We start from the raw sequence: 26,281 nt of genomic DNA on the forward strand, positions 1-26,281 counted from the left end.
TAAAGTTCAACATTCAGAAAACGAAGATCATGGCATCTGGCCCCATCACTTCATGGCAATTAGATGGAGAAACAGTGGAAACAGTGGCAGACTTTATTTTTTGGGGTCCAAAATCACTGCAGATGGTGACTACAGCCATGAAATTAAAAGACACTTACTCCTTGGAAGAAAATCTATGACCAACCTAGACAGCATATTAAAAAGCAGAGACATTACTTTGCCAACAGAGGTCTGTCTAGTCAAGGCTATGGTTTTTCCAGTGGTCATGTATGGATGTGAGAGTTGGACTATAAAGAAAGCTGAGGGCTGAAGAATTGATGCTTTGGAACTGTGGTGTTGGAGAAGACTCTTGAGAGTCCCTTGGACTACAAGGAGATCCAACCAGTCCATCCTAAAGGAGATCAGTCCTGGGTGTTCATTGGAAGGACTGATGTTGAAGCTGAAACTCCAATACTTTGGCCACCTGATGTGGCAAGCTGACTCATTGGAAAAGACCCTGATGCTGGGAAAGATTGAAGGCAGGAGGAGAAGGGGACGCCAGAGGATGAGATGGCTGGACGGCATCACTGACTGGATGGACGTGAGTCTGGGTGAACTCCGGGAGTTGGTGATGGACAGGGAGGCCTGGTGTGCTGCGGTTCATGGGGTCGCAAAGAGTTGGACACGATTGAGCAACTGAACTTAACTGATACAAAATACTGCGTGAGATATATTTATACTAAAATAATATTCCTTTGTTATTTATCGCAAATTTAAATTTAACTGGCCATTTTGTATTTTCTCCAGTAATCCTAACTATCCCTGACTTTGTAATACCTGGGGCAGAGAAGTTAGGTAGATAGGTGGAAAAATAGATTAGGCTCAGATTGTGGAGAGCTTGAATGCCATTCTAAGGAGTTTGAATCAACCTGTACTCAACATTTTTGAGTAGGGACATGACATAACCCAAGTACTCCATCCTTTACTCCCAGGAATGAGGAAGACAAAGTCAAGTGGGCTGCTGGGGCAAGAATCCCCAGCTCAAAGATTCTTTAGGAAGGGAGACCAGAAGGTCATACTAATGGCCAGTGATGAAGTCACAAAAAACAAAAAAGTTAAAATTTCAAAATCTTAAATTTAATTCTAAACTCTTAAATTACTTACACCCCACTTGACCCATAACAATAATTTAAACTAGCTACTTGATTTTTCTTTTTGAAGGAATAGCTGGTACACAGCTGAGCCCTAGCTTTTACAGAGAGATTTTCGTAATCAGAGAAAAAAAAAAATCTAGTAACACATCAAAAGCCAAACTTCCAATATCTTTCCAATGCCTACTCTGCCAGAACCCAGAACTTTGCATCTGGATATCCCAAATACTTAGTACAAAGCCTCAGTTATAAAATCAATCAGTGTTCCTACTCACAGTCCATTTGCTCTTATTTAACACATACTTCTTTTTTTTTAATTGAAGTATAGTTAATTAAATGGCAACCCACTCCAGTTGCCATTGTTCTTGCCTGGAGAATCCCAAGGACGGGGGAGCCTGGTGGGCTGCCGTCTATGGGGTCACACAGAGTCGGACACGATTGAAGCGACTTAGCAATAGTTAATTTACAACAATGTGTTCATTTCAACTATAATAACAAAGTGACTTCAGTTGTGTAGTAAAGTGATTTAGAATCTTTTCCAGATACTTTTTTGTGACCATGTTGTGTGACTTGTGGGATCTTAGTTCCCCTTTGTTGTTGTTCAGTTGCTCGGACATGTCTGACTCTTCACAACCCCATGGACTGCAGCACACCAGGCTTCCCTGTCCTTCACCATCTCTCAGAGCTTGCTCAAACTCACATCCATAGAGTCGGTGATGCCATCCAACCATCTCATCCTCTGTCATTCCCTTCTCCTCCTGCCTTCAATCTTTCCACCAACAGGGTCTTTTCCAATGAGTCAGTTCTTCGCATCAGGTGGCCAGAGTATTGGAGCTTCAGTATCAGTCATTCCAATGACTATTCAGGACTGATTTCTTTTAGGATGGACTGGTTTGAGCTCCTTGAAGTCCCAGGGATTCTCAAGAGTCTTCTCCAACACCACAGTTCAGAAGCATCAATTCTTCAGCGCTTAGCTTTCTTTATAGTCCAACTCTCACACCATACATGACTACTGGAAAAACCATAGTTCTGACTATATGGACCCTTGTTGGCAAGGTAATGTCTCTGCTTTTTAATACACTATCTAGGTTTGTCAGAGCTTTTCAAACTAGTGATCAAACCAGGGCCTTCTGCAAAGAAACCACAGTCTTAACCACCAGACTGCGAGGGAAGTCCTGTGGATTTTTTTCATTATAGTTATTACAAGATTCTGAATACAGTTCCTCATGCTATACAGTCAGTCCTTGTTGTTTAGCTATTTTGTATAGAATAGTATCTGTTGATCCAAAACTCTAATTTATGTCTCTCTGCTCCTCTCACTATCCCCTTTGATAACACTGCTGCTGCTGCTAAGTCGCTTCAGTCGTGTCCGACTCTGTGCGACCCCATAGACGGCAGCCCACCAGGCTCCCCCGTCCCTGGGATTCTCCAGGCAAGAACACTGGAGTGGGTTGCCATTTCCTTCTCCAATGCATGCAAGTGAAAAGTGAAAGTGAAGTCGTTCAGTCGTGTCCAACTCTTAGCTACCTCATGGACTGCAGCCTACCAGGCTCCTCCGTCCATGGGATTTTCCAGGCAAGAGTACTGGAGTGGGGTGCCGTTACCTTCAAACAAATAACACTAGTTTGTTTTTAATGTCTGTGACTGTTTTGTAAATAAGTTCATGTGTATAATATTTTTAAAGATTCCACATATAAGTGATATCATGATATTTGTCTTTCTCTTACTTCAGGATTTCTTTTCATTACTTTTCCTCTCACGATCTTAAAGGCCAATAATAAATCTCAGAGTGTAAGGTAAGAATGTCAATTTGCAAATATGAGGTTGGGAATACTTACATCAGTGATTTATCAGACTAATTCTTCAAGATGAATGTAATCGTTTCCTACATTCTGAAGCTTTATGCAGGAAACTTAGATCCTGTAGAAGTTCTTGTTATGGAAGAATATTCGAGACATTAGATTTCCCATGAAAACATGGTGTTTAGAATTGGAACCTACAAGTCTGTATTACAGGTATTTGGCTTGATCCAGATATTAGACGATCAACAGTCTGACTGCCTTATTTAAACCAAAGTGCACAGATAACAAATTCCCTAATCCAATAACACTTCCCCGAGTTCTTCAGGGCCTTCCTGGTGAGTCCCAGACTGCATTAGGATATTAAAGCCAGAAGATCAGAATCCCCACCCAGGAGTAATCTAGGACATAGGAATACAGGTGTTCAACTGCAAGAATCAGCCTTCAGGTTCAAAGCTATATTGTGAGCAATCACCCAGGGACCTTCCGGACGACAGAGGGCATTTACTATCACACTTTCACAGCCCAGAATGTACTTACTGGTGAATTTCATGAATGGAACACAGCGTTTCTCTTCTCTCCTGTCCTGTGGGCTCTGGATGGAAGAATCTTTTCAGGCTACTTGGTCCAACTCCATTTGGATGCCAGAAACCTCTCTTTTCCCAGAAGGATGTGAAAGACCAGAGGGAATAAGACCCAGGAATATAATGGCAATGAATTATTGAGTCTTCTTTTCCAATTTGGCAATAATGAATCCAAATAAGATTTTGCCAGTGTTGGTGGACAGGATATTCTCTAGGAATCAATAAGTATTTAATTCCAATTAGAATCACTATGACAGCGAGAGGCTAAACAGAGCCAGAGGGCACACCCGCAGCAGAGATCAAACCTCCCTCTAAGACACAGAGGACAATGGCATTGAGCAGGCTGCAGAGCTGCTGATCCTGAAGCCTGCAGTACACACCTTTAGGGTACAAAGCTAAGGGTCTTAAATTTAGAGCGCACCAGATGCCAAATGATACAGCTCTTGGAATAAAGTTCAAAGAGGAAGAACTCTGCATCACTCTTTGTTATCAGCTGGGATATCCTGGTCCACCGCGCAGCACTGGGCAAGGGCGATACACACCCTGAAAAGACGCTCAGCACCAGGGACACAGTCACTACACTCTGTCTGCAGTCCAGGGGCAAATAACAATGGGACTAAAAAAAGGGACTCTCAGAAACTTGAAGCTGTTCTTTTCTTTCCCCCCAAATACAAACATCCAGACATAAAGCAGCTTTAGAAATCTCAGCAGAATTTTTCTTCTTTTGTTAATAACGAAAGGAATAAGGGAACAAATGGAGGGATGGAGAAAGAAATTAGGTATGTGTTCAGGTCATATTCATCCAGCCCAGGCTTTAAGGAAACTGTTCTTGCTATAACTGGTTAAAAAAAAATGAGAGAGAGAGAGAATTCTGTATGTTCCAAGGAATTCTACACCATCCAAATAAAAAACTATAGATAGAGAGGTTAAAGAGATGCTTAAGGCTTCTCAGGGCTTCCCAGGTGGTTCAGTGGTAAAGAATTCGCCTGCCAATGCAGGAGATAAAGGTTTAATCCCTGAGTCAGGAAGATCCCCTGGAGAAGGAAATGGAGCCCACTCTAGTATCCTTGCCTGGAAAATCCCACAGACAGAGGAGCCTGGTGGGCCACAGTCTATGGAGCCGCAAAGACAATTTAACAACTAAACAACAATCTGGCTTTGGCCCGACTACACTATCAAAACTCTTGCTCTGAAAATCACCAAGGCATGTGGAAATTAGGTGTTAGAGTCGATAAAAGACAGAAGAAACCTATAGAGGATGTTCAGTTATCACTCAGTTCAGGCTGAGTCCTCAAGTATGTCTTGGTTTAGAATATATTGTCTTCTATCTGTTTTGTACTCGTCAACACTTGGCCACGATAATGTTTTAGTACCTAAAAATTACTCCACTCTACCACCCCCAACCAGAAAGCAGGTGGCCCAACAACAATGAGGCTCCCTGCTTCCCCAGGTGGCTCTTCGGAGGAGACAGAACAGTCCAGAGGAAGAGCAGGAGGAAGGGGAGCCAGCGAGGCACTAGCTGGGCTGTGACAGGCGAGAGCGGGAAAGCGGCTGAGCCTGGACGTGCTGTGAGTCTGAAACCGGCACACATCCCTCCCTGTCTGGAGGCTTTCTTAGAACCCAAACTGGTCCTCAGCAGCTCTTGGACCGGAGGTAAGATGTGGTCGGAGAGGGCTCCCTGCGCATCCACTGTGAGACGCAGCCCTGTGAGGGGAGAATGCTAGATGCCTGCGGCCCCTGTGCCGGGGGCTGGGAAGCTGGAGGGCACCCTGTCACTTCACTCCATACATGGGCTCGTCCCTTCAAATGAACGTCCTAGCCTGGCACAAACTGGAAGAACCATTAGTGGCGGCCAAGATCTTCAAGGGCCAGACCCGAGGGGCCCTTTTCAACCTTTACAAGACTCTTCCGCACCTACGAAGGAAGCACATCCCTTCCTTCTTCAAGCGACTCCCAGAGCTGCCCTCTCTCTCGGCTGCTCCTTCTCAGTCTCCTCCGTGACGTCTTCCTCACCACCAGTCCCACAGATAGTCTTCGGCAGGAAACTGCCCTCTCCCTGGTTACGGTTTCGGACAGCTTCACCTTAAATGAGATGGTTCTCAAAACATAGCGCTTCAGCCCACATGGTGACAGGAGCCCATCAGGTGCTCCTCTTTGGATGCCTCCCCCCAAATCTCAAAGTGATTGGTCTAAAACTAAAGTGGGCTTCCCTGGTGGTCCAGTGGTTGTGAATCTGCCTGCCAGTGTAGGGGACGCAGGTTCGATCCCTGATCTGGGAGGAGCCCACAGGCTGTGGAGCCTGTGCCCTCGGGCCAAGGGGCTGCACCTCCTGAAGCCTGAGTGCCTGAACCCAGAGCTTGGCAACAGAAGCCACGCCAGTGAGAAGCACGTGCACCGCCCCTAGAGAAAGCCCACAGCAATGAACACCCAGCAAAACCAAAAATTAATAAATACATCTTTAAAATAAAATAGAAAAACAAACCCTTCTTCTTTCTCCTTCATGCTCAAACCTATCATCTGCCTCACCTAACTTGATGAACTGCCTTCCTTCCACTAACTGTCCTGTTCCTTCTGTTCCAAACTACCAGTGACTCAACCCTTGCTGACTCTACCTCTGGGCCAGCTCTCTGGTCCATGCCTTCCTTCCACTGCCTTAGTCAGGTCCGTTCCCCTCACAGGGTCTCCCTGCCTGAAGTCTCTTTAGCTATACTTCTCTTCTGGTTATACACTTCTCTTCTTGGACTGCAAGGAGATTAAACCAATCAATCCTAAAGGAGATCAGTCCTGAATATTCATTGGAAGGAGTGATGCTGAAGTTCCAATACTTTGGCCACCTGATGTGAAAAGCGACTCATTAAAAAAGACCCTGATACTGGGAAAGACTGAAGGTGGGAGGAGAAGGGGACGACAGAGGATGAGATGGTTGGATGGAGTCACCAACTCGACGGACATGAGTTTGAGTAAGCTCTGGGAGATGGCGACATACAGGGAAGCCTGATGTACTGCAGTCCATGGGGTCCCAAAGAGTTGGACATGACTGAGCAACTGAACAACAGCTTCTGGTTATGGATATTTGTTTCCTTGACTTGGTGGTGCCCAGACACTTGTCATCTCTCTATGCTAGACTATGATTTCTTTGGATACACAAACCTTGTTTTTTCTATTTCTCCTATGTTCGCCTGTGGTAACATCATGCTTTGCACATAATAAATACTCAATAAATAGACTTTGGCAATAGAAGATGAATTTTCTTAAAATGATGGTAATTATTCCCCCAAACAGCAGCTGATTAGATTAACCTCTTCTCAGTTAACAACACTATTTATGCACACAGACTGTGCACACAAACACATGCACACAAGGGATACCCCTAACTATCTGGAAGTCAATCTTCCAGCAAACACAAAGATAGGAGTTATCTCCTAAATAACTAAAACATAAATCGGTTAATATTTTTCATTCCTAGTTTTCCTTGAGTGAAATGACACAATGCTCAGTGGCAAATGAGAAACAATTTTGCAAACCTTTCTCCTCCCAAAGGCCACCAAACATGGGTTGTGTATCTTCCTGTCTTGCATTTTGATCCCATGGCTATGACTTAGTGTGGTAATTATATTACAAAGCTATTATTTGCTGAAATGAAAATGGCAAAACAATTTACATGCTTGTCTAAAAAAAGACTGTGTTAGAATGCAATTGTCAGTAAAATTACAATAGCAAAATAACTGAAAGGCAAGTCTGGAAGGCGCAGTTGTGAACCCATCACAAAGTTTCTGTGGGGGACTCAGGGCATACACTCCTGGGGACACACTTTTAATTCACAAAAGCAGGCAGCGTTTATGGGGAGATGAAGATGTCTGTGCTCCAATGGTTCCCCAGCATTATCCACACTTGTGAACGCCCCCGGGGGTGTGTGACACCATCACGGTTTATGGGACAGACCGGTAAGAGCACGTGTGGGCTACTGCACCTCCTTCAGCACCAAGAAGATAAAAGGGAAGCTCAACTTCAACTTTTCTGCTTCCGATATAAAAGCGAGGATCATAACATGAAAAGACTGCTAATCTATATTCAAGCCTGAGAGTATTAAATACTTGTGTATTAAAATAGATGTGTTTCTAAGGATCTGTTTTCTTAAAACATTCTGCTGATATATTCTGTTAGCAAAATCTTGATAAATATTTTAATGCCCGGTAGGTAGATTTACTTACCAAAGTAAAAAAAATTAAACAAAATTAGAGTGCTATCTATGAAACAGATATGCTGAAATGATGAATTTGATGACTCTGGACCTTCCTCCGACCCCTATTCTGCATTTTGATGGGTGAACACACAGACGAGCCCACCAACAAAACCTGTGCAATCTATGCCCCTGTGCCCCCCGCTTCATCCCCCTCCCAGACTGCATCTATGGGTCTATCTCTTCCGCCGGGAGCCGGCGAGAGACATTCCACTCGTGACAAAGGTCATGAGGAAGGAGGCTCGGCATACGCAAAGGCGGGATCGAGCCTCGGGAGTGCCCCCGGATATTCTCGAGCATCTACCCCCCAAAAACCAGAGTCTGCCTACTTTATTGCTTTGTGCTCTCACCTCTGACTTTACTGGGGGCTGTCCCCCACCACCATCTCACTCTCTCTGTCAAAGAGTTAACTTACAGCTCCAATTAATAAAGTTCCTGGGCAATTAGGAGTGTTTAAATCCAAACCCCTCAGATGGCTCTCTAACTCGCCTGACAAGTTTACCCGGACACCTACAGCTATGCATACGATTGTTTACAGTCTCCCAGCCTCCAGAGGCACAGGAAGCTTAAGATATTCAAATAGCTTAGAGCCTCTCAGAGAACTAGAAACTGTCAGAATAAAACTAGTAAAAGATTTCATTGATGAGCCAATGTTTGTTGCCAAGTTTTCACATCCCCTGAATTGTATCCTTGAATGTGCATTAATTAATATAGTTGGTATGTAGAAAAAATAAGTAGTGGCCTTAGTGTTAGTAACTTTAGACCCTTAAGGTAGAAAATTCTTTCCTTTGTAAACCCATTACACATCCACCCTATAGGAACGTAATCTTATCTTCGGAAGATGGCGCCAAACCTTAAAATAATTACTCTTAGAGAAAATAAGTCTTTGTTGATAAGTCCTTGTCAAGAGTCATAAAATGTTAATAGGCCTCTGGCCAGAAGATGATGTAAATCACCTAAACCATTTGTATACGATAAATCTGCAGGAAAGAAACCCTGGTTTTTGATAAGCATCAAAGACTGCTGATTTTGCATCCCCTATTATCCTCTATGTGTAACTTAGGGTATAAAAGCCCCTGTTGAAAATAAAGCTATGGGTCTTGCTCACCAACGCTTGGTCTCCCCATGTCATTCTTCCCTTTAACTTCCAGCTGAGTGTCCATCTGGAGCGCGGATGTCCTCTGCGACCATTTATTTGCCTGGGCTTCTAAGACCCACTCGAGAAGGTGTCTAAGGTGGGGCACCTTCCGCTATTCGAGAGGGCGCCTGCGGCCTCCGTGGTCAGAGCTAACCTGGTGTCATGGGTTATATTGATTTTCCGCGTAAACCAAGCCACTCAGCTTCTTTTCTCCACTGAATTTTCCTACTGAGCTATCCTCATTCTATTACTCTTTATTATCTCTAATTAACATTTGAATAGGTCGCCTAGCCGTCTCTCCTTCGAATACCCTGGATCAGCCGGGGCTGGACCTCGGCACTCTTCCAGTTGAGCAAGTAAAGAAACAAATGAGTAAGTCAGACACAGAAATACAACTATCACATTATATCACTTACATGTGGAATCTAAAAAAGCGATACAAGAGAACTTATTTACAAACCAGAAATGGACTCACAGACACAGAAAACAAACATATGGTTGCCAAAGGGGAAGGGAGAAGGAAGGGATAAACTAGGAGTTTATATTATATTATCTATAATAATACATATTAATATAATTATTATATTATTTATGATATATATTATATAGTATAAATTAGGAGTTACTTACTAAACCACAAAAAGATCTGTATACTTTTGTTTTTCAAATTTTAGTTTTAAAAAGTCCGTTGGAAACAGAGACACCAAGTATTCTTACTCTCGTTCACAGACTCTGAAACACATGAAGGTTTGCTCTGCACACAAACGTGCTCTCTGAGCAGAAGGGCTTGAAAGGTCTCCTGATTTAACGTACCACGTGTCTGACGTGGACCTCACGTTTTGGGGATAGTCTGCTGTGGGCATGCTTCTTGGCCTTCTTACTTTTCCTCCCTGAGGGAAGGTTAAATACAGCGTTGTAACTAATGAATGAACTTTCAGTGCAGCAGTAACTTTAAAACAAAAGTCAAATTTGCTCTCTAGATACTTTATAGCGAGGTTATATGGTTTTAATACATATAATTGAAGCGTTAATATGATTTGAAATTGATTTTTAAGTCCTATGAGGAAAGGAAGCTTTTTCACTGTAGGCACAAAGGTACACATTTGGAAAAAGCAAAAGTCATCTAAAGAAAATTCTATAAATAAGGGTAATTGAAAAAAACCAACAGACAAACATGCACATAGATTATAGGAAAAAATGAAAATTCGCAGGGTCCCAAAGGTGTTTAAACCACAATATTACACATAAAATTTGGAATCTGAAATCACATTTATCAGAGTTTTGAAGAATTAACCTCTATATTTAGAAAAATGTCAGGTAAGTGTCACATAATAGCTTTATTAACTTCCAAGGGCATGTCTTTTGAAGTTAATTAAGGAGAACCTAATGCAACATTTATAACAGTGTAAGTTAAAAATATATTGCTCTAACTTACCTTGAAATGCATAAAAATAAAAGTGGGATTGACGGATAGATAGATAGGTGGCTAGGTGATAAAGAAAATACAGTAAATGTTAACTATAGAATCTAAGTTAGAAATAGGTAGAAATATATGGGTATCACTGCACCATTCTTTTGATTCCTTTGCATGTTTTAAATTGTTCAAATGTTGGGAACAAATGCAGGCCTCCATATGGAAAGTATGTATTCTATTTGTTAACTGTCCTCAACAAATAGAGCAGTTTCAGAGTGTGTCTCTCTGCTGGGATGCACTCACCTAGCCATCCAGATCCCGAATTTGGTATGCACAGGTCTGTCTCAGCGCTTGGCAACACGAAGCCCACGACAAACACCTCCACGCCATCCGCCATCAGGGCCATGCCCAGGACAAAGAAGAGGGCCCACTGAAAGCGGCCATGGCCACACTCTTGGATTATCAGCTCATACTGCTGGGCGAGCTCTTCCTCGTCAGCTTTCCTCTCAGACTCCAGCTCCTGGCGGTCCTTATACTCATCGCCCTTGGGCTTCCCTACTGACACGATGCTGTCTTTCCCTTGGTTCATGCTGGGGATGCCCTGATACTCCCCTTCGTAGATTTCATCATCTTCATCGTGACCCTCAGTAGCTTCACTGGAGCCTTCATCATCATTGGCCTCTCCATTATAGGTTTCCACTGGCGGATAAATGTCATCGTCCTCTTCCTCATCTTGGAATCGACTGTAGGACCTCTGGGTGTATTCATCCTGGGCCCGGTCCACTGCTTGATTCACCTTCTTTACAGTCTGTTTCTTCACCTCTCTGGCAATGTCCTTGGCACCCTTCATCAGTGAAGTCCTATCCTTATAGGAGTCTTCCATCTTATCTCAACTGATGGCCAGTGAGAAGGTGGGAATTTTTCACAGACTCTGATCAGTGCTTCAGTCCTGACAGCATCATCCACCTTGAGTTCAGAATGGAACTGCAAAAGAAGAAAACCCACAGAAGGTATTTATTATTTGTTTCAATGCCTTTTCCACCATCTATTTCTTGGTCTCTTTTCACTGACCCCACAGATTAACATACAGAATTACCTTTTCCTTTCTTTTGAGCACACTGTTTACTGGTTCTCTACTCAAGTGTCATCAGAACTTAGAGTATTTAGGGTTTTGCTATTATTATTACTGTTTTGTTTTTAAGGAATTCTGTCTCCTGGGTAACTTTGCATATAATGCACAAGCATTCCCCTGAAAATACAATAAAATATCTTGCACATTTATAAGTACATCCAACATATTCTGAAAGTGCTAGAAAGACTCTGAGAAAAATAATATTGCTTGCAGGTATACACATATTCTGCAAAGGCAAACCCAGAATAATAAAAGAATCCAGTCTGACCTCATTTCCTCACAATGAAAAAAACAAAAATAAAAAGTGCAAGCAAGTATCCCTACATATAATGCTATCAAGTCATATACAGGCACATCTCATTTTACTGTACTTTGCGTTATTGCACTTTGCAGATACTGCATTTTCAACAAATTGAAGGTCTGTGATAATCCTCAGTCAAGCAAATCTATTGGCACCATTTTTGCAACAACATTTGCCCATTTTGTTTCTCTGTTACATTTTGGAAATTTCTGTAATACTTCAAACTTTTAAATTATTATTATATTTGTTATGTGATCTGTGACCAGTGGTCTTTGATGTTACTACCATGACTTACTAAAAGCTCAAGTGATAGCATTTTCAGCAACAAAGTATTTTTAATTAACATTATTTTTTTAGATATAATGCTATATCACAGTTAATTAATTACAGTATAATATAAACATAAATTTACTTGCACTGGGAAACCAAAAAATTTGCATGATTTGCTTTATTGCAATATTCACTTTACTGTGGTGGTCTGGAACCAAACCCGTAATATCTCTGAGCTACGCCTATAAATATTTATAAAACACGCTTCCCTTCTACCTTTTTTGTATCTCCTTTCAATAAATGATAACAGATGGCACCCAAAACAGACAATGAGTATTTCCCCCAGTATGGCAGTCATATCTGTAGGAAATTGGCAGGGTTTGTCAAATGACTTCACATATCCTTTGATAGTCATTGAACTAAAGACGTGGATTGTCCAGTATGGATGTGCCATTTCAGGATCCACCCCCAGGCCAGCAGGGACAGGTAAGCCAAATGTGGTATCCCTTCCCAACATGCCCTGTAAGAACCCCAGGCTTTGTCCCCACCATCTTCATCTCTAGACCCTGTCTCACACACACAGGTGCACAACTCCCTCCCGCCTTGTCCGACTGCAGTTATCTGCCTCCTTGGACACCAGAGTCAGCAGCCTCCCCTGACCCATCACTGGGTTTCTTTTCTCACGGACAGCCCCCCTCTGTCTCAGCTCATTATACTCAGGCTGACTTCTTTCACTTGTCTTCTGAGTTGTCCTCTCTGGTGGCCAATATCAGGCCCACCTTCTACAGAAATGATATGAAAGTGAAAGTCATTCTCCTGCATCATTAATCTGCCAAGCCTTGGACCGCAGCAGCATAGTAAACACTGATTTATATAATGGTCATTTTTACTTTGTTCTTTTGCATCCCATGTGAAACACTTGGTAAGTGGCTATTACAAACATACATTTAAACTACTCATCCAGACATGACAAATAAACTTAGCAAAACAGAAAAAAGATGCTTATTTATCAGTGAATTGGGCATCATTACTACCAGCTACCTACAAATGGCTAGTAGGCAAAACAGAAGTATGGCTCTGCTCAGGCCTGTGTTTTGGAAGATGAAAAAATGAAATGAACATAAACATATGATTATAAGGCTTTTTTTTTTCCAAATGTATTCGTGAAGGATGTTCCTGTTTGTTCTCCCTTATCTTTCTTTTTTTTTTTTTTCAGACAGCTGACTGGTGAAGGGGAGGGAGAGATGGAAGGATCCACGAGAGAGCAAGATGCAAAGAGAGTGGGAAAAGAGGTTGAGGGTGGAGCATTCCAAAACTGAAGGACCAGGCAGGAAGAAAGGGAGAATGATGGTAAATGATGCTGGCAATGGACACAGGTTTCCTACTTTTAAAACAAGATGCAAAATTAAAACATTTTACACAGTAAGTAAAGCCAACTGGTCTACCATCTATAAATGGATGATTATATCAGACACCTCATGCAAAGAGTTGACTCATTGGAAAAGACCCTGATGCTGGGAGGGATTGGGGGCAGGAGGAGAAGGGGACAACAGAGGATGAGATGGCTGGATGGCATCACTGACTCGATGGACGTGAGTCTGAGTGAACTCCGGGAGTTGGTGATGGACAGGCAGGCCTGGCGTGCTGCGATTCATGGGGTCGCAAAGAGTCGGACACGACTGAGTGACTGAACTGAACTGAACTGATATCAGACACAGCACATCAGCTGCTTCCTGGACACAACAGCACCAAAAACACCATTAAAGGAAAAGACTGGTGAGTATGAAAGCAGAACCCAAGCCCCTGTAACATGCTACCCGTGAACAGCCTGCCTATTAGTAATGGGAAGCTTCTACAATTGCTTCTTCTAATAAACAGTAATTAATGTGACTAAATGAAATCAACTCTGAATATTCATTGGAAGGACTGATGCTGAAGTTGAAGCTCCAATACTCTGGTCACTGTCAGGAGCCGCGTTAGGCATTACTGACAAAATGCAGGCATGGCCCCCAGCCCCATCTCCTCATTCCGCAGGCACAGATCCCGGGATGAGGGAGTTAGGCCTTGTAATTCTGACTTGTCTTTTCCTCTCCTTGGCTGAGTTGACTGAAAAGGAATATTAAGGTGCTTATTGTTCTTGAGAGGAGCATGAGAAGGCACAAAGCCTTCTGCAGCTGTGCTCAGAAAATAATTCATAAAGTTAATCATTGACATTTGTTCAAGGACTTTTACAGAAGAGTGTTCCAGGATGAGCACATAGGCTGTAGCTTGCGGCCATGGGAGGGATTGATATCTGAAGCCTATTTGTGAGGAGAATGTTTATGGCAAAGCAGTTTACTGAATTTAGGGCTTAGAAATAATTAAAATATTTAGAAGTTAAAGATTTAAGGAATTTTTTAAAGTTAGCATATTTTACTACAGCTTATAGAAGTTAGGAATTTTTAGAGACACTATAGCTAGAAACCTTTTTAAGAGATAGTGAGCTCAGGATGTTAGGGGCAAACAGGATTTAGGAAGATAAGTAGTAAACTGAGGAATGTAGCATGAGTTATAATGTAATCACAAGTTAACTATAGGACACATTAGAGGAGGTAGATAATAGATGATAAGGCTGATTCCCAGAGAATCACTGAAGCAGGAACTCTGTTTTAAGAGCAACAATGATTTATGGAGATAATAAATCTGGGAGAGGGGGAACTGAAAATGTCAAACCTCTGGCCTAATGTTTTTGTAAAAGTATAAAAGAGAATCTTACACTTGAAATAAACAGGCAGTCCAAAAGAAAACTGAGAGGCTGCCTCATTTCTCTCCCCGATACCATTCATCTTTTCAGATTGAATCCCTGGTTGCTGGAGTTGGACTCTGGCAGATCACCAAAGATTGAAGGCAAAAGGAGAAGGGGGTGGCAGAGGATGAGATGGTTAGACAGCATCACTGACTCGATGTACATGAATTTGTGCAAACTTCAAGAGACAGTGAAGGACAGAGGAGACTGGCATGCTCTGGTCCATGCGGTCGCAGAGTTGGACACGACTGAGCAACTGAGCAATAACAACAATAATGCTGCTAAGTCACTTCAGTCGTGTCCGACTCTGTGACACCCCATAGACAGCAGCCCACTCGTCTCTGCTGTCCCTGGGATTCTCCAGGCAAGAACACTGGAGTGGGTTGCCATTTCCTTCCCCATTGCGTGAAAGTGAAAAGTGAAAGTGAAGTCGCTCAGTCGTGTCCGACTCGTAGCGACCCCATGGACTGCAGCCTACCAGGCTCCTCCACCCATGGGATTTTCTAGCCAAGAGTACTGGAGTGGCTTGCCATTGCCTTCTCCAACAACAATAATGCATTACTCCAAACTAATACACATTTTAATTAATGATTAATGTCAGAAAGAAAGGAAATATTTCATATTCATAACCACCCACACTACATGCAGAGTTGATTGTAAACAATTAGATACATCTTTCTGTTTCATATGTCTGAAAATGGTGATTCTCAAAAAATCTTAAAATCATTTTTATTGAGATATAATTTACATTCAATAACATGCTCTATTTTTATGCATATTAAAAGAATATAGTCCAAGAGATCTGATGCTGTACACCATGTCCTTTATGTTTATTCTGGAAAGAAATGGTTGTTGAAAGGCTTATTCAGCACGGGTTGGAAACCTCTGTCCTTTATATTAACAGTCTACAAAAAAAAGATCAGCATACTGAGCTCCAGATTTCAGTGGCCTGGAGCCAGGCTCTGGAGACAGAAGAAAGATTAGAAGATGGACATGGCCTTGTAGAAGCTCTACGTGCTGTGTAAAAACATCCACATTGCTACTTTATATAGCCTTGTGAAGTAGTAATGATATTTGAAGGTAACCAGCATTAAAATGCACAACCCCCTTTCTGCAGTGAGACAGCATTCTGAAAAGATTTTGGGAAAGAGAAGAACACATTTTGAGCTGAAGGAATAGATACTGACCCATCATCCCAGCCTGTCCAAATTTTTGACAGCAGACTCTAGTTACTTAAGGATGCCTCTTCCTCTCCAAACTTCTGAACTTATGTGTATATTCCCACTCTTCAAGGGGCAGGTCAAGGCCACCTCTCTCATGAAGGTTTTTCTTTTATTTTTTGCTTAAACTATCACAGATTTCCAGTTCAGCATGGTTGGTTTCCTCCTGACACGCAATCATGTCTTCCTTTATGGTTTTACCCATGAATGCTGAAGCTACAATACTTTGGCCACCTGATGAGAAGGGCTGAGTCATTAGAAAAGGCCCTGATGCTGGGAAAGATTGAGGGCAGAAGGAGACAGGGACAACAGAGGATGAGATGGTTGGACGGCAACACTGACTCAAAGAATATGAGTTTGAACAAGTTCCAGGAGATGGCGAAGGACAGGGAAGCCTGGTGTGCTGCAGTCCGTGGGGTCACAAAGAATCAGAATGAATGCCATGGTCTTCCCTATTGGAGTGTCATCTCCTTGAAAAGAGGAACCCAGTAAACTAAAACACTATAAAGCAGCATCATTTATTAATAAATTAATAAATGAGGACACAAGCACCATAAGCGGGCCAGCTCTCTAATTTCCCACTTCACGAGGGAGTTGTCTGTATTAGCAGACAACTCTCCCCAGAGTGCAAGTGGATCACGTGGTTCTCCTAGGTGCTGTGAGAAGAAAAAGTTTTACAGCAAATCAGTTGGGAAATTTCTATTTCTGACTTCATATATTCTTTTCCAGGAGCGCCACAGTGCAAAGCTTATTATAAAGAACTTTGTGTAAATGTGTTATCCAACCATTTCCCAAATCTTCCTAATAACAGAATGCCCCTACCCTCAAAATGACACCAAAAAGCAGCCTTAATTATACACCATGAGGAATACTGTGTTAAGATAAATACCAAGATCCTTTAAAATTCTAATGTCTCTATTATGAAATATCATAAAACTCAGTAATTAGAGTTAATTGAGGGAAACAGGATAAAACCATAAAGTCTACACTAAAATAACATTTTAAAAATGAAACAGTGTTTCTTTCAAGTTTATAAAAAACCGAAACAAAGTTTTCAAAAAGTAATCCTTATGATTTTTATTTTATTTATTTTTTTTAAATAGACTATCTATGAAAATAGAGTATTTAGCATTAGATCAGATCAGTTGCTCAGTTGTGTCCGACTCTTTGCGACCCCATGAATCGCAGCACGCCAGACCTCCCTGTCCATCACCAACTCCCGGAATTCACTCAAACTCACGTCCATCGAGTCGGTGATGCCATCCAGCCATCTCATCCTCTGTTGTCCCCTTCTCCTCCTGCCCCCAATCCCTCCCAGCATCAGAGTCTTTCCCAATGAGTCAACTCTTTGCATGAGGTAGCGAAAGTACTGGAGTTTCAGCTTTAGCATCATTCCTTCCAAAGAAATCCCAGGGCTGATCTCCTTCAGAATGGACTGGTTTAACGTCATTCAAAGAGCCAGAAATTTTTAAGTATGTTTAATATTCCTTTTATGCAATTTTGACACAATAAGTTTGCTCTATGAGGAACAGCCTCTCTAAGCCAGGATAAACTCAACTCAACAGTTGTCTAAATCTCTACAAATTCCACAGCAGTGAAATCTAAAGACTTTAACCAAATAACAAACCTGCTTATATACATGGACTTTTCTGAAGGTCCTAGACCTCTTGTTAGAAAGAATATTCTTGAGTCAAAGTGAGCAGTACTCTCTTGAGGAAGTATCTTAATTCAATTTAATGCAACAATATTCTTTCTGATCTCAAAACTAAAACACACAAGAAATAATTGGAAAATTCATAAAAATGACAAAGAATAAAACAGTATGTATTTTTACAACCCAGAGATTCCTAATTTCAATCTTTAGGCCATGAAGATGCCTGAGCTTGTGATTAACTTAAATCTTATGGTACACACAGACTTGAAGCCCTTCTCAGACTACTCTATTAACTCTGACTCTTCAGCTATGACTTTTCCCCATTCACGGGGTTAGAATATCTTAAATAGTAATAGGACTCCATTACATGTTTAGTAGTTCTTGGCTGGGAGCCTATCTTCTCAAATTTGAGAAGTAGTTCTCAAATTTCAATCTGGAATCACCAGGAAACCCCCAAGAACATTCAAGGAAACTGTGAGGTCAAAATAATTTTCATAAGAACAGAAAGATGTTATTGAACTTTTTCACTCTCAGTTTTTCATGAGTGTATAGTGTGATTTTCCAGAGGCAACAAGCTGTGCAATGACATCATTTCTCTGATGGTTAACAAGATTGTGTACTTGTAGTTTCTGGTGTTTTAAAAGTTGCACAGTTTTAGTTTCTTAATATGGTAAATATCAATAGATACAATCTACAAAAATAAAAGTTCTTCAGTCTTTAATAATTTTTAAGAGTGAAAAAAGGGTCCTGAGGCCAGACCAACAATTCAGAACTCTGGTTCTATAGGAATCCTCTCCTGCTTGGACCTGGAGTTGTGGAGGCGTCCCTTTAGAGTTTGCTTGTCTGTTTCCTACAGGCTGTGGCTCAGATGGTAAAGAACGTGCCTGCAACGTGGGAGACCAGGGTGCGATCCCTGGGGTGGGAAGACCCCCTGGAAAAGGGAATGGCTACCTATTCCAATATTCTTGCCCGGTGAATTCCATGGACGGAGGGGTCTAGTGGGCTACAATCCATGTGGTCACAAAGAGTCAGACAACTGAGCAACTACCACTTTCACTTTTCACTTTGAGCTTGCCTCTGCTACAGCCCCATCAGGCTCTCAACGATCTGAACTAATTTTTACATCAGTAGCTCAGCTCTAAATTTCCATATTTGCAGAGATATGGAATTATGTGGTAATGTGCATCACTGTGGTAGATCTTACTGGGAATTCCTGAGGTTAAAGAGAGGGCCTAGTGTTTATATATATCACACTGTCCTTCGGAGATGTTGTGGCCATGTATAACTTCTAAACGCATGTAGGAAAGCTATTTCTATGATTTTTGCCAAATTAAGAAAACTGTGTTTTATCATTTTAAGTTGCATTTGATTACTAGTGAAATTAAACATCTCTTTCTTTGTGAAATCTTTATCCTTTGCCTATTTTTGTATTAAAGTTTATAGTGAATTCAATGGTGGCCCCCAGAAAGATACTAAGAACTGTACAAAAAAGATATTAATGACCAAGATAACCACAATGGTGTGGTCACTTACCTAGAGTCAAACATTCTGGGGTGTGAGGTCAGATGGGCCTTAGGAAGCATTACTACAAGCAAAGCTAGTGGAGGTGATGGAATTTCAGCTGAGCTATTTCAAATCCTAAAAGATGATTCTGTTAAAGTGCTGCACTCAATATGTCAACAAATTTGGAAAACTCAGCAGTGGCCACAAGACTAGAAAAGGTCAGTTTCCACTCCAATCCCAAATAAAAGCAATGCCAAAGAATGCTCAGATTACTACACAATGCGCTCATCTCACATGCTTACAAGGTAATGCTCAAAATCCTGCAAGCTAGGTTTCAATAGTACATGAACCAAGACCTTTCAGATGTACAAGCTGGGTTTAGAAAAGGCAGAGAAACCAGAGATGAAATTGCCAACATCCACTGGATCATAGAAAAAGCAAGGGGATTCCAGAAAAACATCTACTTTGCTTCCCTGACAGCGCTAAAGCCTCTGACTGTGTGGATCACAGGTCACTGCTGCTCACCAGGGGTTCCGAGCCTCCCAGACACAGCAGCAGGAGCAGCGGCCACAGGCGGGGACTGGCAGGGAGTGGACTCAGGGAGGGGTGCCGAGGGAAGAGGCTGGGGAGAGATCGCCAAGGCTTGAGACCACAGCGGGGACTTGAAGTTTTACTCTAAATGGGATGGGTTCAAAGTAGGAGACCTAGATGGATATATCTTAATAACACCCTGTTGGTTTTATTAAACACTGGAAATACCTCTTTTCTTTCACTGTATCTCTTCTGCCCCACTCTTTCACATCTGTTGTGATCTTTATTCTGACTACAGCCATTTGATCATGGATATGACAATTTCAAAATAAAAGCAGCATTTATTAGATGTCTTTGGAGACAGGTTTGAGGAAGGAGGAGGACAGCTGGAAGACAAGTTCCTCAGTACAGAGTCATCAAAGAGAAAAATTCAAGTTGTAAGTTTTTAAGTTGCTTCAGTCATGTCTGACTCTTTGCAACTCTGTGGACTGTAGCCCACTGGGCTCCTCTGTCCATGGGGTTCTCTAGGCAAGACTACTGGAGTGGGTTGCCATGACCTTCTCCAGGGAATCTTCCCAACCCAGGGTTTGAACCTGTGTCTCCTGCATTAGCAGGCAGGCTCTTAAGCACTACCACCGCCTGGGCTTAATAACAACCTGTGATCATTTACCCTTCTCCTCCACATTCACTCAATCTCTCATCAGACTTCTTACAAAATGAGACTAGTTTCAGTTTCCTCTGCTTGCCCATCACCAGAATTAGAAGAAAGAAAAAAAAGTAGACCCAAGCAATTTATAAATAAGTTTAAAATTGCATGTTTAAAAATTGGCTATAGAGCCAGTCAAATACTAGTGTCAGGCAATTACTTAGACAAAAAGATGAATCACATAAGAGAATCACATACATCATCTCAGTGGAACAAACACCAGGTCATTCCTAAAATTATACAGAAACTCCACAACATCTCTTGAGTAAACGGGTGTCCTAGGCAAATTAGAATGCCCTAAATGACTAGATATAAACAGTCACCTTTTTTGTGAGTTAAACACACACCTGGGTTTCCTGATAGCTCAGTTGGTAAAGAATCTGCCTGCAATGCAGGAGACCCGAGTTTGATTCCTGGGTTGGGAAGATCCTCTGGAGAAGGGAAAGGCTACCCACTCCAGTGTTCTGGCCTGGAGAATTCCATGGACTGTATAGTCTATGGGGTCGCAGAGTCTGACGCAAGTGACCAACTTACACTTTCACTTTCACACTTGCACACTGGGTTCTAATCCTGCTTTTGCCACTTACCACATTTTGTGACACTAAGCATGTTATCTGTGTTCTTAACTCCTCAATTGCATTACCTGTAAGATGGGGAATAAAAATGCTGTTGGAGGGGGATTAAACAAAATAATATCAAAAGGCAACTCTTGGCACATGGTACCTTCTTGGTCACTGCTGATTTACTTTGAATTAAAGAAGAATAGAAAAATGTCATTTATAATATAAGTCACTGTCCAGCAGGAAGAACGCTGGCAATTTCCTGTTTTGAAAGGAAAAATGACCATTAAATGAAGGTTGGCTGCTGTCTTCTCCAGCCAGGAGCATCGGCTGGGGAGTCATCAGGGCCAGTAACTCTTTCAGAAAAGACTCGCCCTGGGTGTTTGTGGCCGTTGCTAAGACACACACTAAGGTTTCTCTGCAAGGCAAGCTCCAAAAAGAATGACTGTCTTCCTGTCTCTTCTTGCGCTTTCTGAGTGAGTCAGGCAATGTGATTAACATATTTGCAGTCTTAATACAATTTAAAAGCAAGACGGCCTCATTCACATTACACTGATAACAGCAAAACACCCTCTCCTGGACCTCAGTTAGCTCCCTTGGATGTCAGCAGGCACAGGCGACAGACGCCGTCCCACCCAGGCTCACACAACGCGCGCCTTGACGCCTGGAGATGATCTGTTTGCTCTTTCTGCTGTGCCCGTGTTTTGCTTCATAAATGCTTCATTTTGCAACGTCCCTTGGACACGGTTACAACAGTGGCAGCCTTTGTTTACTTCAGCACCTCCCTCCGAGCACAGGATGAAACCCCCAGGGCATTACCCGGAGGGACGCTGTACTCACTGTTCCCGGGGCTCGTGGTCCGGAGATATCCTCACTGCCTCCACCCAGGCTCTGTGGCACAAGGCAGGCACACTTTTGCAACCAACCAGGTGTCTTTTTAACATTTTTTTTACAAAAACAAAACCTTATCAACCAGGTGTCTTGGTACCCAAGTCTCCACAGCATGATTCATGAGGCAAGAGGACTGGTCTATTCACTGACTCAGGGTTCCACGTTTGCCTCTTGGTACAAGGTACTGCCGCATGCTCAAGGCAGCCCCTGCAGGATGGGCACCCTTTTCTGTTGTCCAAAAAGCACCCTCTTATGTGGTCACTGGGGGAAAGAGTTGCTCAAGTAATTCACACACAACATTGTAAATAAGTGGCTATGGAGTTCCTCTTTGAATTCCTTGGTTCAAAAGGAAATATGTAAATTGTGGAATTTGGGCGAATAAGTTAGATACTGGAAAGTCAGAATTCATCCATCCACTCATCAGACCACTAGGTCTATAAACAAAGAATCTATGGTTTGGTTCGTCTCTTAATCTTGGTGCCCAAAGCAATCTTGGACACTCACTTGTTCACTACACCCAACACCTATTTCTCATGTGCTCAATAGAAGGGTCCAGACTCTCCCTAGACTCTGCATACAGAAACGAAAGGCACAGCTCCTCACCATCAAGGAATATGGCCAACAATCAAACGTATAATTGGCTTACAATGTGATAAAAGCTATGTGTTGCCACATGGTATTATGATATGTTGAACAGTTGTTGCTGAACCACGAAAAGACGCTGGGATTCTTGGCCTCTGGAGGAGAAGAATTCAATCTGGGACCAGAGATGAGGCTTGATCACTCAGAGCTTTTGTGTAATAAAGTTTTATTAAAGTATAAAGGAGATAGAGAAAGCTTCTGACATAGGCATCAGAAGGGGGCAGAAAGAGTACCCCCTTGCTAGTGTTAGCAATGGAGTTATATACTCTCTAATTAGTTATTTTTGGGGGCTCGAAAATCACTGCAGATGGTGACTGCAGCCATGAAATTAAAAGATACTTACTCCTTGGAAGGAAAGTTATGACCAACCTAGATAGCATATTGAAAAGCAGAGACATTACTTTGCCAGCAAAGGTCCGTCTAGTCAAGGCTATGGTTTTTCCTGTGGTCATGTATGGATGTGAGAGTTGGACTGTGAAGAAGGCTGAGCACCGAAGAATTGATGCTTTTGAACTGTGGTGTTGGGAGAAGACTCTTGAGAGTCCCTTGGACTGCAAGGAGATCCAACCAGTCCATTCTGAAGGAGATCAGCCCTGGGATTTCTTTGGAAGGAATGATGCTAAAGCTGAAACTCCAGTACTTTGGCCACCTCATGCGAAGAGTTGACTCATTGGAAAAGACTCTGATGCTGGGAGGGATTGGGGACAGGAGGAAAAGGGGACGACAGAGGATGAGATGGCTGGATGGCATCACTGACTCAACGGACGTGAGTCTGAGTGAACTCCGGGAGTTGGTGATGGACAGGGAGGCCTGGCGTGCTGCGATTCATGGGGTCGCAGAGTCGGACATGACTGAGCGACTGAACTGAACTGAACTGAATTAGTTATTACAGTGAATCAAAAGAATGTCTGGAGGTTGTAAAGACCTCACTAGACCTACTCCCATAATTTACATTTTAAAATAACAGGATTAGCCAGAAGGTTTTTTCCAGAAACTGTCCTCAAGCAGGATACATTATTGTTATATAATCCTAAGGAATGTAGAGGGAAAAAAATGTTTGTCCTTTCTTTCTCCTTGAGAATTCCAGACCCCTCTCTCCTTGGGGACTCCTAGACTTCTTATCAACTTGCCTAGGAAATGACTCTCTCAGCATTATGATATTATGGGATAGAGCAGGGTCCAAACTGAGTTAACCAGGCGAAAGATGGACAAGTACAGCATTCACAGACCAAGGACTCACCTGATCAAAGGCCATGCTATGAACTCATTATACGCTGAAAATTTTTTTTAAAAAACCACACAGAAAGATGTAGTGAGGGCCTTTTGTACACCTGCAGCTGTGTGCAGAATACAGGCGCAGGTGTGCACACAAAAATAACAAATAAAAGTAAAAGCAAAAATGGATTTCCAGTAACTTCTGTCACGCCTCTAAGGCCAACAGTCAAATTCAACCTAGACCGTACTTGCTCAAATTAAAATGCTTAGTTTCCTCCACTAGCCTTTGGATGCCTCACCTCTTCGACCTTGTTACCCACTACAAATTAGCACAAGGAGGGAGGTTTAAGAGTACTTTCATGATTGACAGAAATATATGATCAACACCTGTTTATACATGTTTCCCAAAATGCATTCCAAGAGCTATTAAGAAGTGTTCCTCAAAAAGAGATTTTATGGACGAGTAAGAGGAGGTTAGTCACTTCCCTCCACTGCTGTTACCTGATTCCAGCCAAAATCCCATCACACCCAGACACTGAAATGGCTTCCTCGCCAGTATTCCTGGTTCTACCTTTGTCCTTTAGAGGCTCATCTCCACAGAGCAGCCAGAGAAATCCTTTCCAAAAGTAGGGCAGGAATAGCACTTCCACACCAAGAACCCCCAAGGGCTTCCTCCTTACTTCCTTTATTTCTACACAGCCAGGCCTGCCTCCTCTCTGGCCTCATCTTCCACGTACTTCCTTCCCTCCACTCAGTCTGCTCCAACAAGCCAGACACTGGTCTGCCTCAGGGCCTTTGCACTTGCTAGTCTCTCTGCTTGGATTACTACAACCTCCCCATCCATCCTATCTCATCATAGATGTCACCTCCATGTAGAGCTGCCCACGTACTAAGACAGTGCCCCCACATTACCATGTTCTGACCTTTATGCTGCTTTTCTTATCATCTATCACCATCTAACAACAGACTATATATTTTTTATTTGCTCATTGTCTGGCTCTCCTCCAAAACTATAATCTCCATAAGAAAAGGGTCTTTTTCTGTCTTGTTCTGGCTCAATCCCCAGCATGTAGAAGAGTGTCTGGCACATTCCAAAATTATTTGTTAAACAAATCAACGAATGGAACACTAAATGAAGCAGAACTGAATTTCATTGTGGTTGTTTTTACAGACCTTCTCAGAGCCTTTGCTTGGCCCGCACACGGTGTGCATTCTCCCTCCAATAAGGGGAAAGAGCATTTTCACCTCAACTTGTCTGACCCTGCTGCCCCAAATGCTACAGAAGAAGCATACTCAAGACTAGTCTTGGGGAACCCTCTTCAGGGGTGAGGCGCATCTGGAAAGAAAATATTTTTTTCTGGTGCTTCCAAAAGGAGAAGTTTCCCTCGAGAAAAACAGAGAGGTCTTTTCTTGCTCTCAAATGGAATTTCCACAGCACAGAAGCAAGATGAACACAATGGCTTCTCAGCAGGATTCCAAGAAAGCAAATTAATTTCCGTGTCTCTTGGTCTAATCTTGGGAAGGCAAATTAGTCTGATGTTCTTGCTGAGCTGTGTTCTGCTGTTCACATGGCCTATGTGGTCAGTGGAAAGATGCTTGCCTTGGTCTTCTAGTCTCCATCAGCAGCGATGGAATCTAGTTATAACAGTCCCACACTTCAAATGGAGCTACACTGCTGGAAATATTCAAGGTGAAAGGAGATGGGCAAAATACATTTCCTTTCTAGAAAAGTGCCTCACTTTACCCTCTCTTACCCTCACTCATGTAATTCACAGTTAGTGATTTTAAGTCTTCAACTTTTTTTTTTTTTAATTTTAAATTAAAACCAAAAATTTTTGGCTGTGCTGCACAGCATGTGGGATCTTAGTTCCCCACCAGGGATGGAACACACACCCCTGTATTGGAAGCTTGGAGTCTTAACCAGACCACCAGGAAAGTCCAAGGCCTCAACATTCAATTGTCACCTCTGCTCTAGTCATAAAGAAATCACATGTGATTCTTTTAAGAAAGAGAGGTCTAAATTCTTAAGAACAGGTCTAGATAAAAAAAAAAAAACAGAGAGAGTCAGTTGAAAGAACGTATCATTTAAAGGGCCAGTAAAGAAAGAACTCCCAGGCCAGGGTAACATTAGGAGATTTGTGGGTGCGTGTGGCATGCAGAAGCGGAGGGGCGGGAGAAGGGTGCAAGAGGGGGGTGAGGTGGGGACCCAGGAGGAGGGCTTGCAGCCTCTTCCCTCTGGATTCACCTCCTGCTGGGGCTCCAACCCACACAACTAGCTGGAATCCAGGGCACACTGTACCCACAAAGGGCCGGGACAGGAGGAGCGAAGGGTCATTCCACTCGCCTGTTTGAAGGCACGAAGGGCTAAGGCTAGTGTGGACTCTACCTTCCAGTGGATTTTAAATCAATGCCGGTAGGTGCGTGAACCAGATTTTGAAAGATCTGTGATGAAAAGGACAAGTGACTTGGGCTTTAAGAGAATATCTGGGACGTCTGGGCTCTGAGGATCTGCCCAATGTGTCTGAAAAGAAATAAACAAATGCAGGAAGTAGATTATTTTCCCCTG

The 26,281-nt window shown here is 42.5% G+C and overlaps 1 protein-coding gene across 6 annotated transcripts in view; it reads right to left on the reverse strand.

Moving 5' to 3' along the window:
* SV2C (synaptic vesicle glycoprotein 2C) overlaps positions 1-26,281 on the reverse strand; it is a 224,218-nt gene that overhangs the window by 164,291 nt on the left and 33,646 nt on the right. For 5 of the 6 annotated variants that reach the window (XM_006051065.4, XM_044925469.2, XM_044925470.2 and 2 more), the window contains exon 2: positions 10,609-11,289. In XM_006051065.4, coding sequence (XP_006051127.4) covers positions 10,609-11,188 — 580 coding nt within the window. In that variant the 5' untranslated portion in view covers positions 11,189-11,289. Of the gene's footprint in view, positions 1-10,608; positions 11,290-26,281 lie in introns of those variants that run through there. The other variant, XM_044925473.2, reaches the window with a different exon arrangement.

Source organism: Bubalus bubalis, chromosome 11 (assembly GCF_019923935.1).
Source record: "Bubalus bubalis isolate 160015118507 breed Murrah chromosome 11, NDDB_SH_1, whole genome shotgun sequence".
NCBI lineage: Eukaryota > Metazoa > Chordata > Mammalia > Artiodactyla > Bovidae > Bubalus > Bubalus bubalis.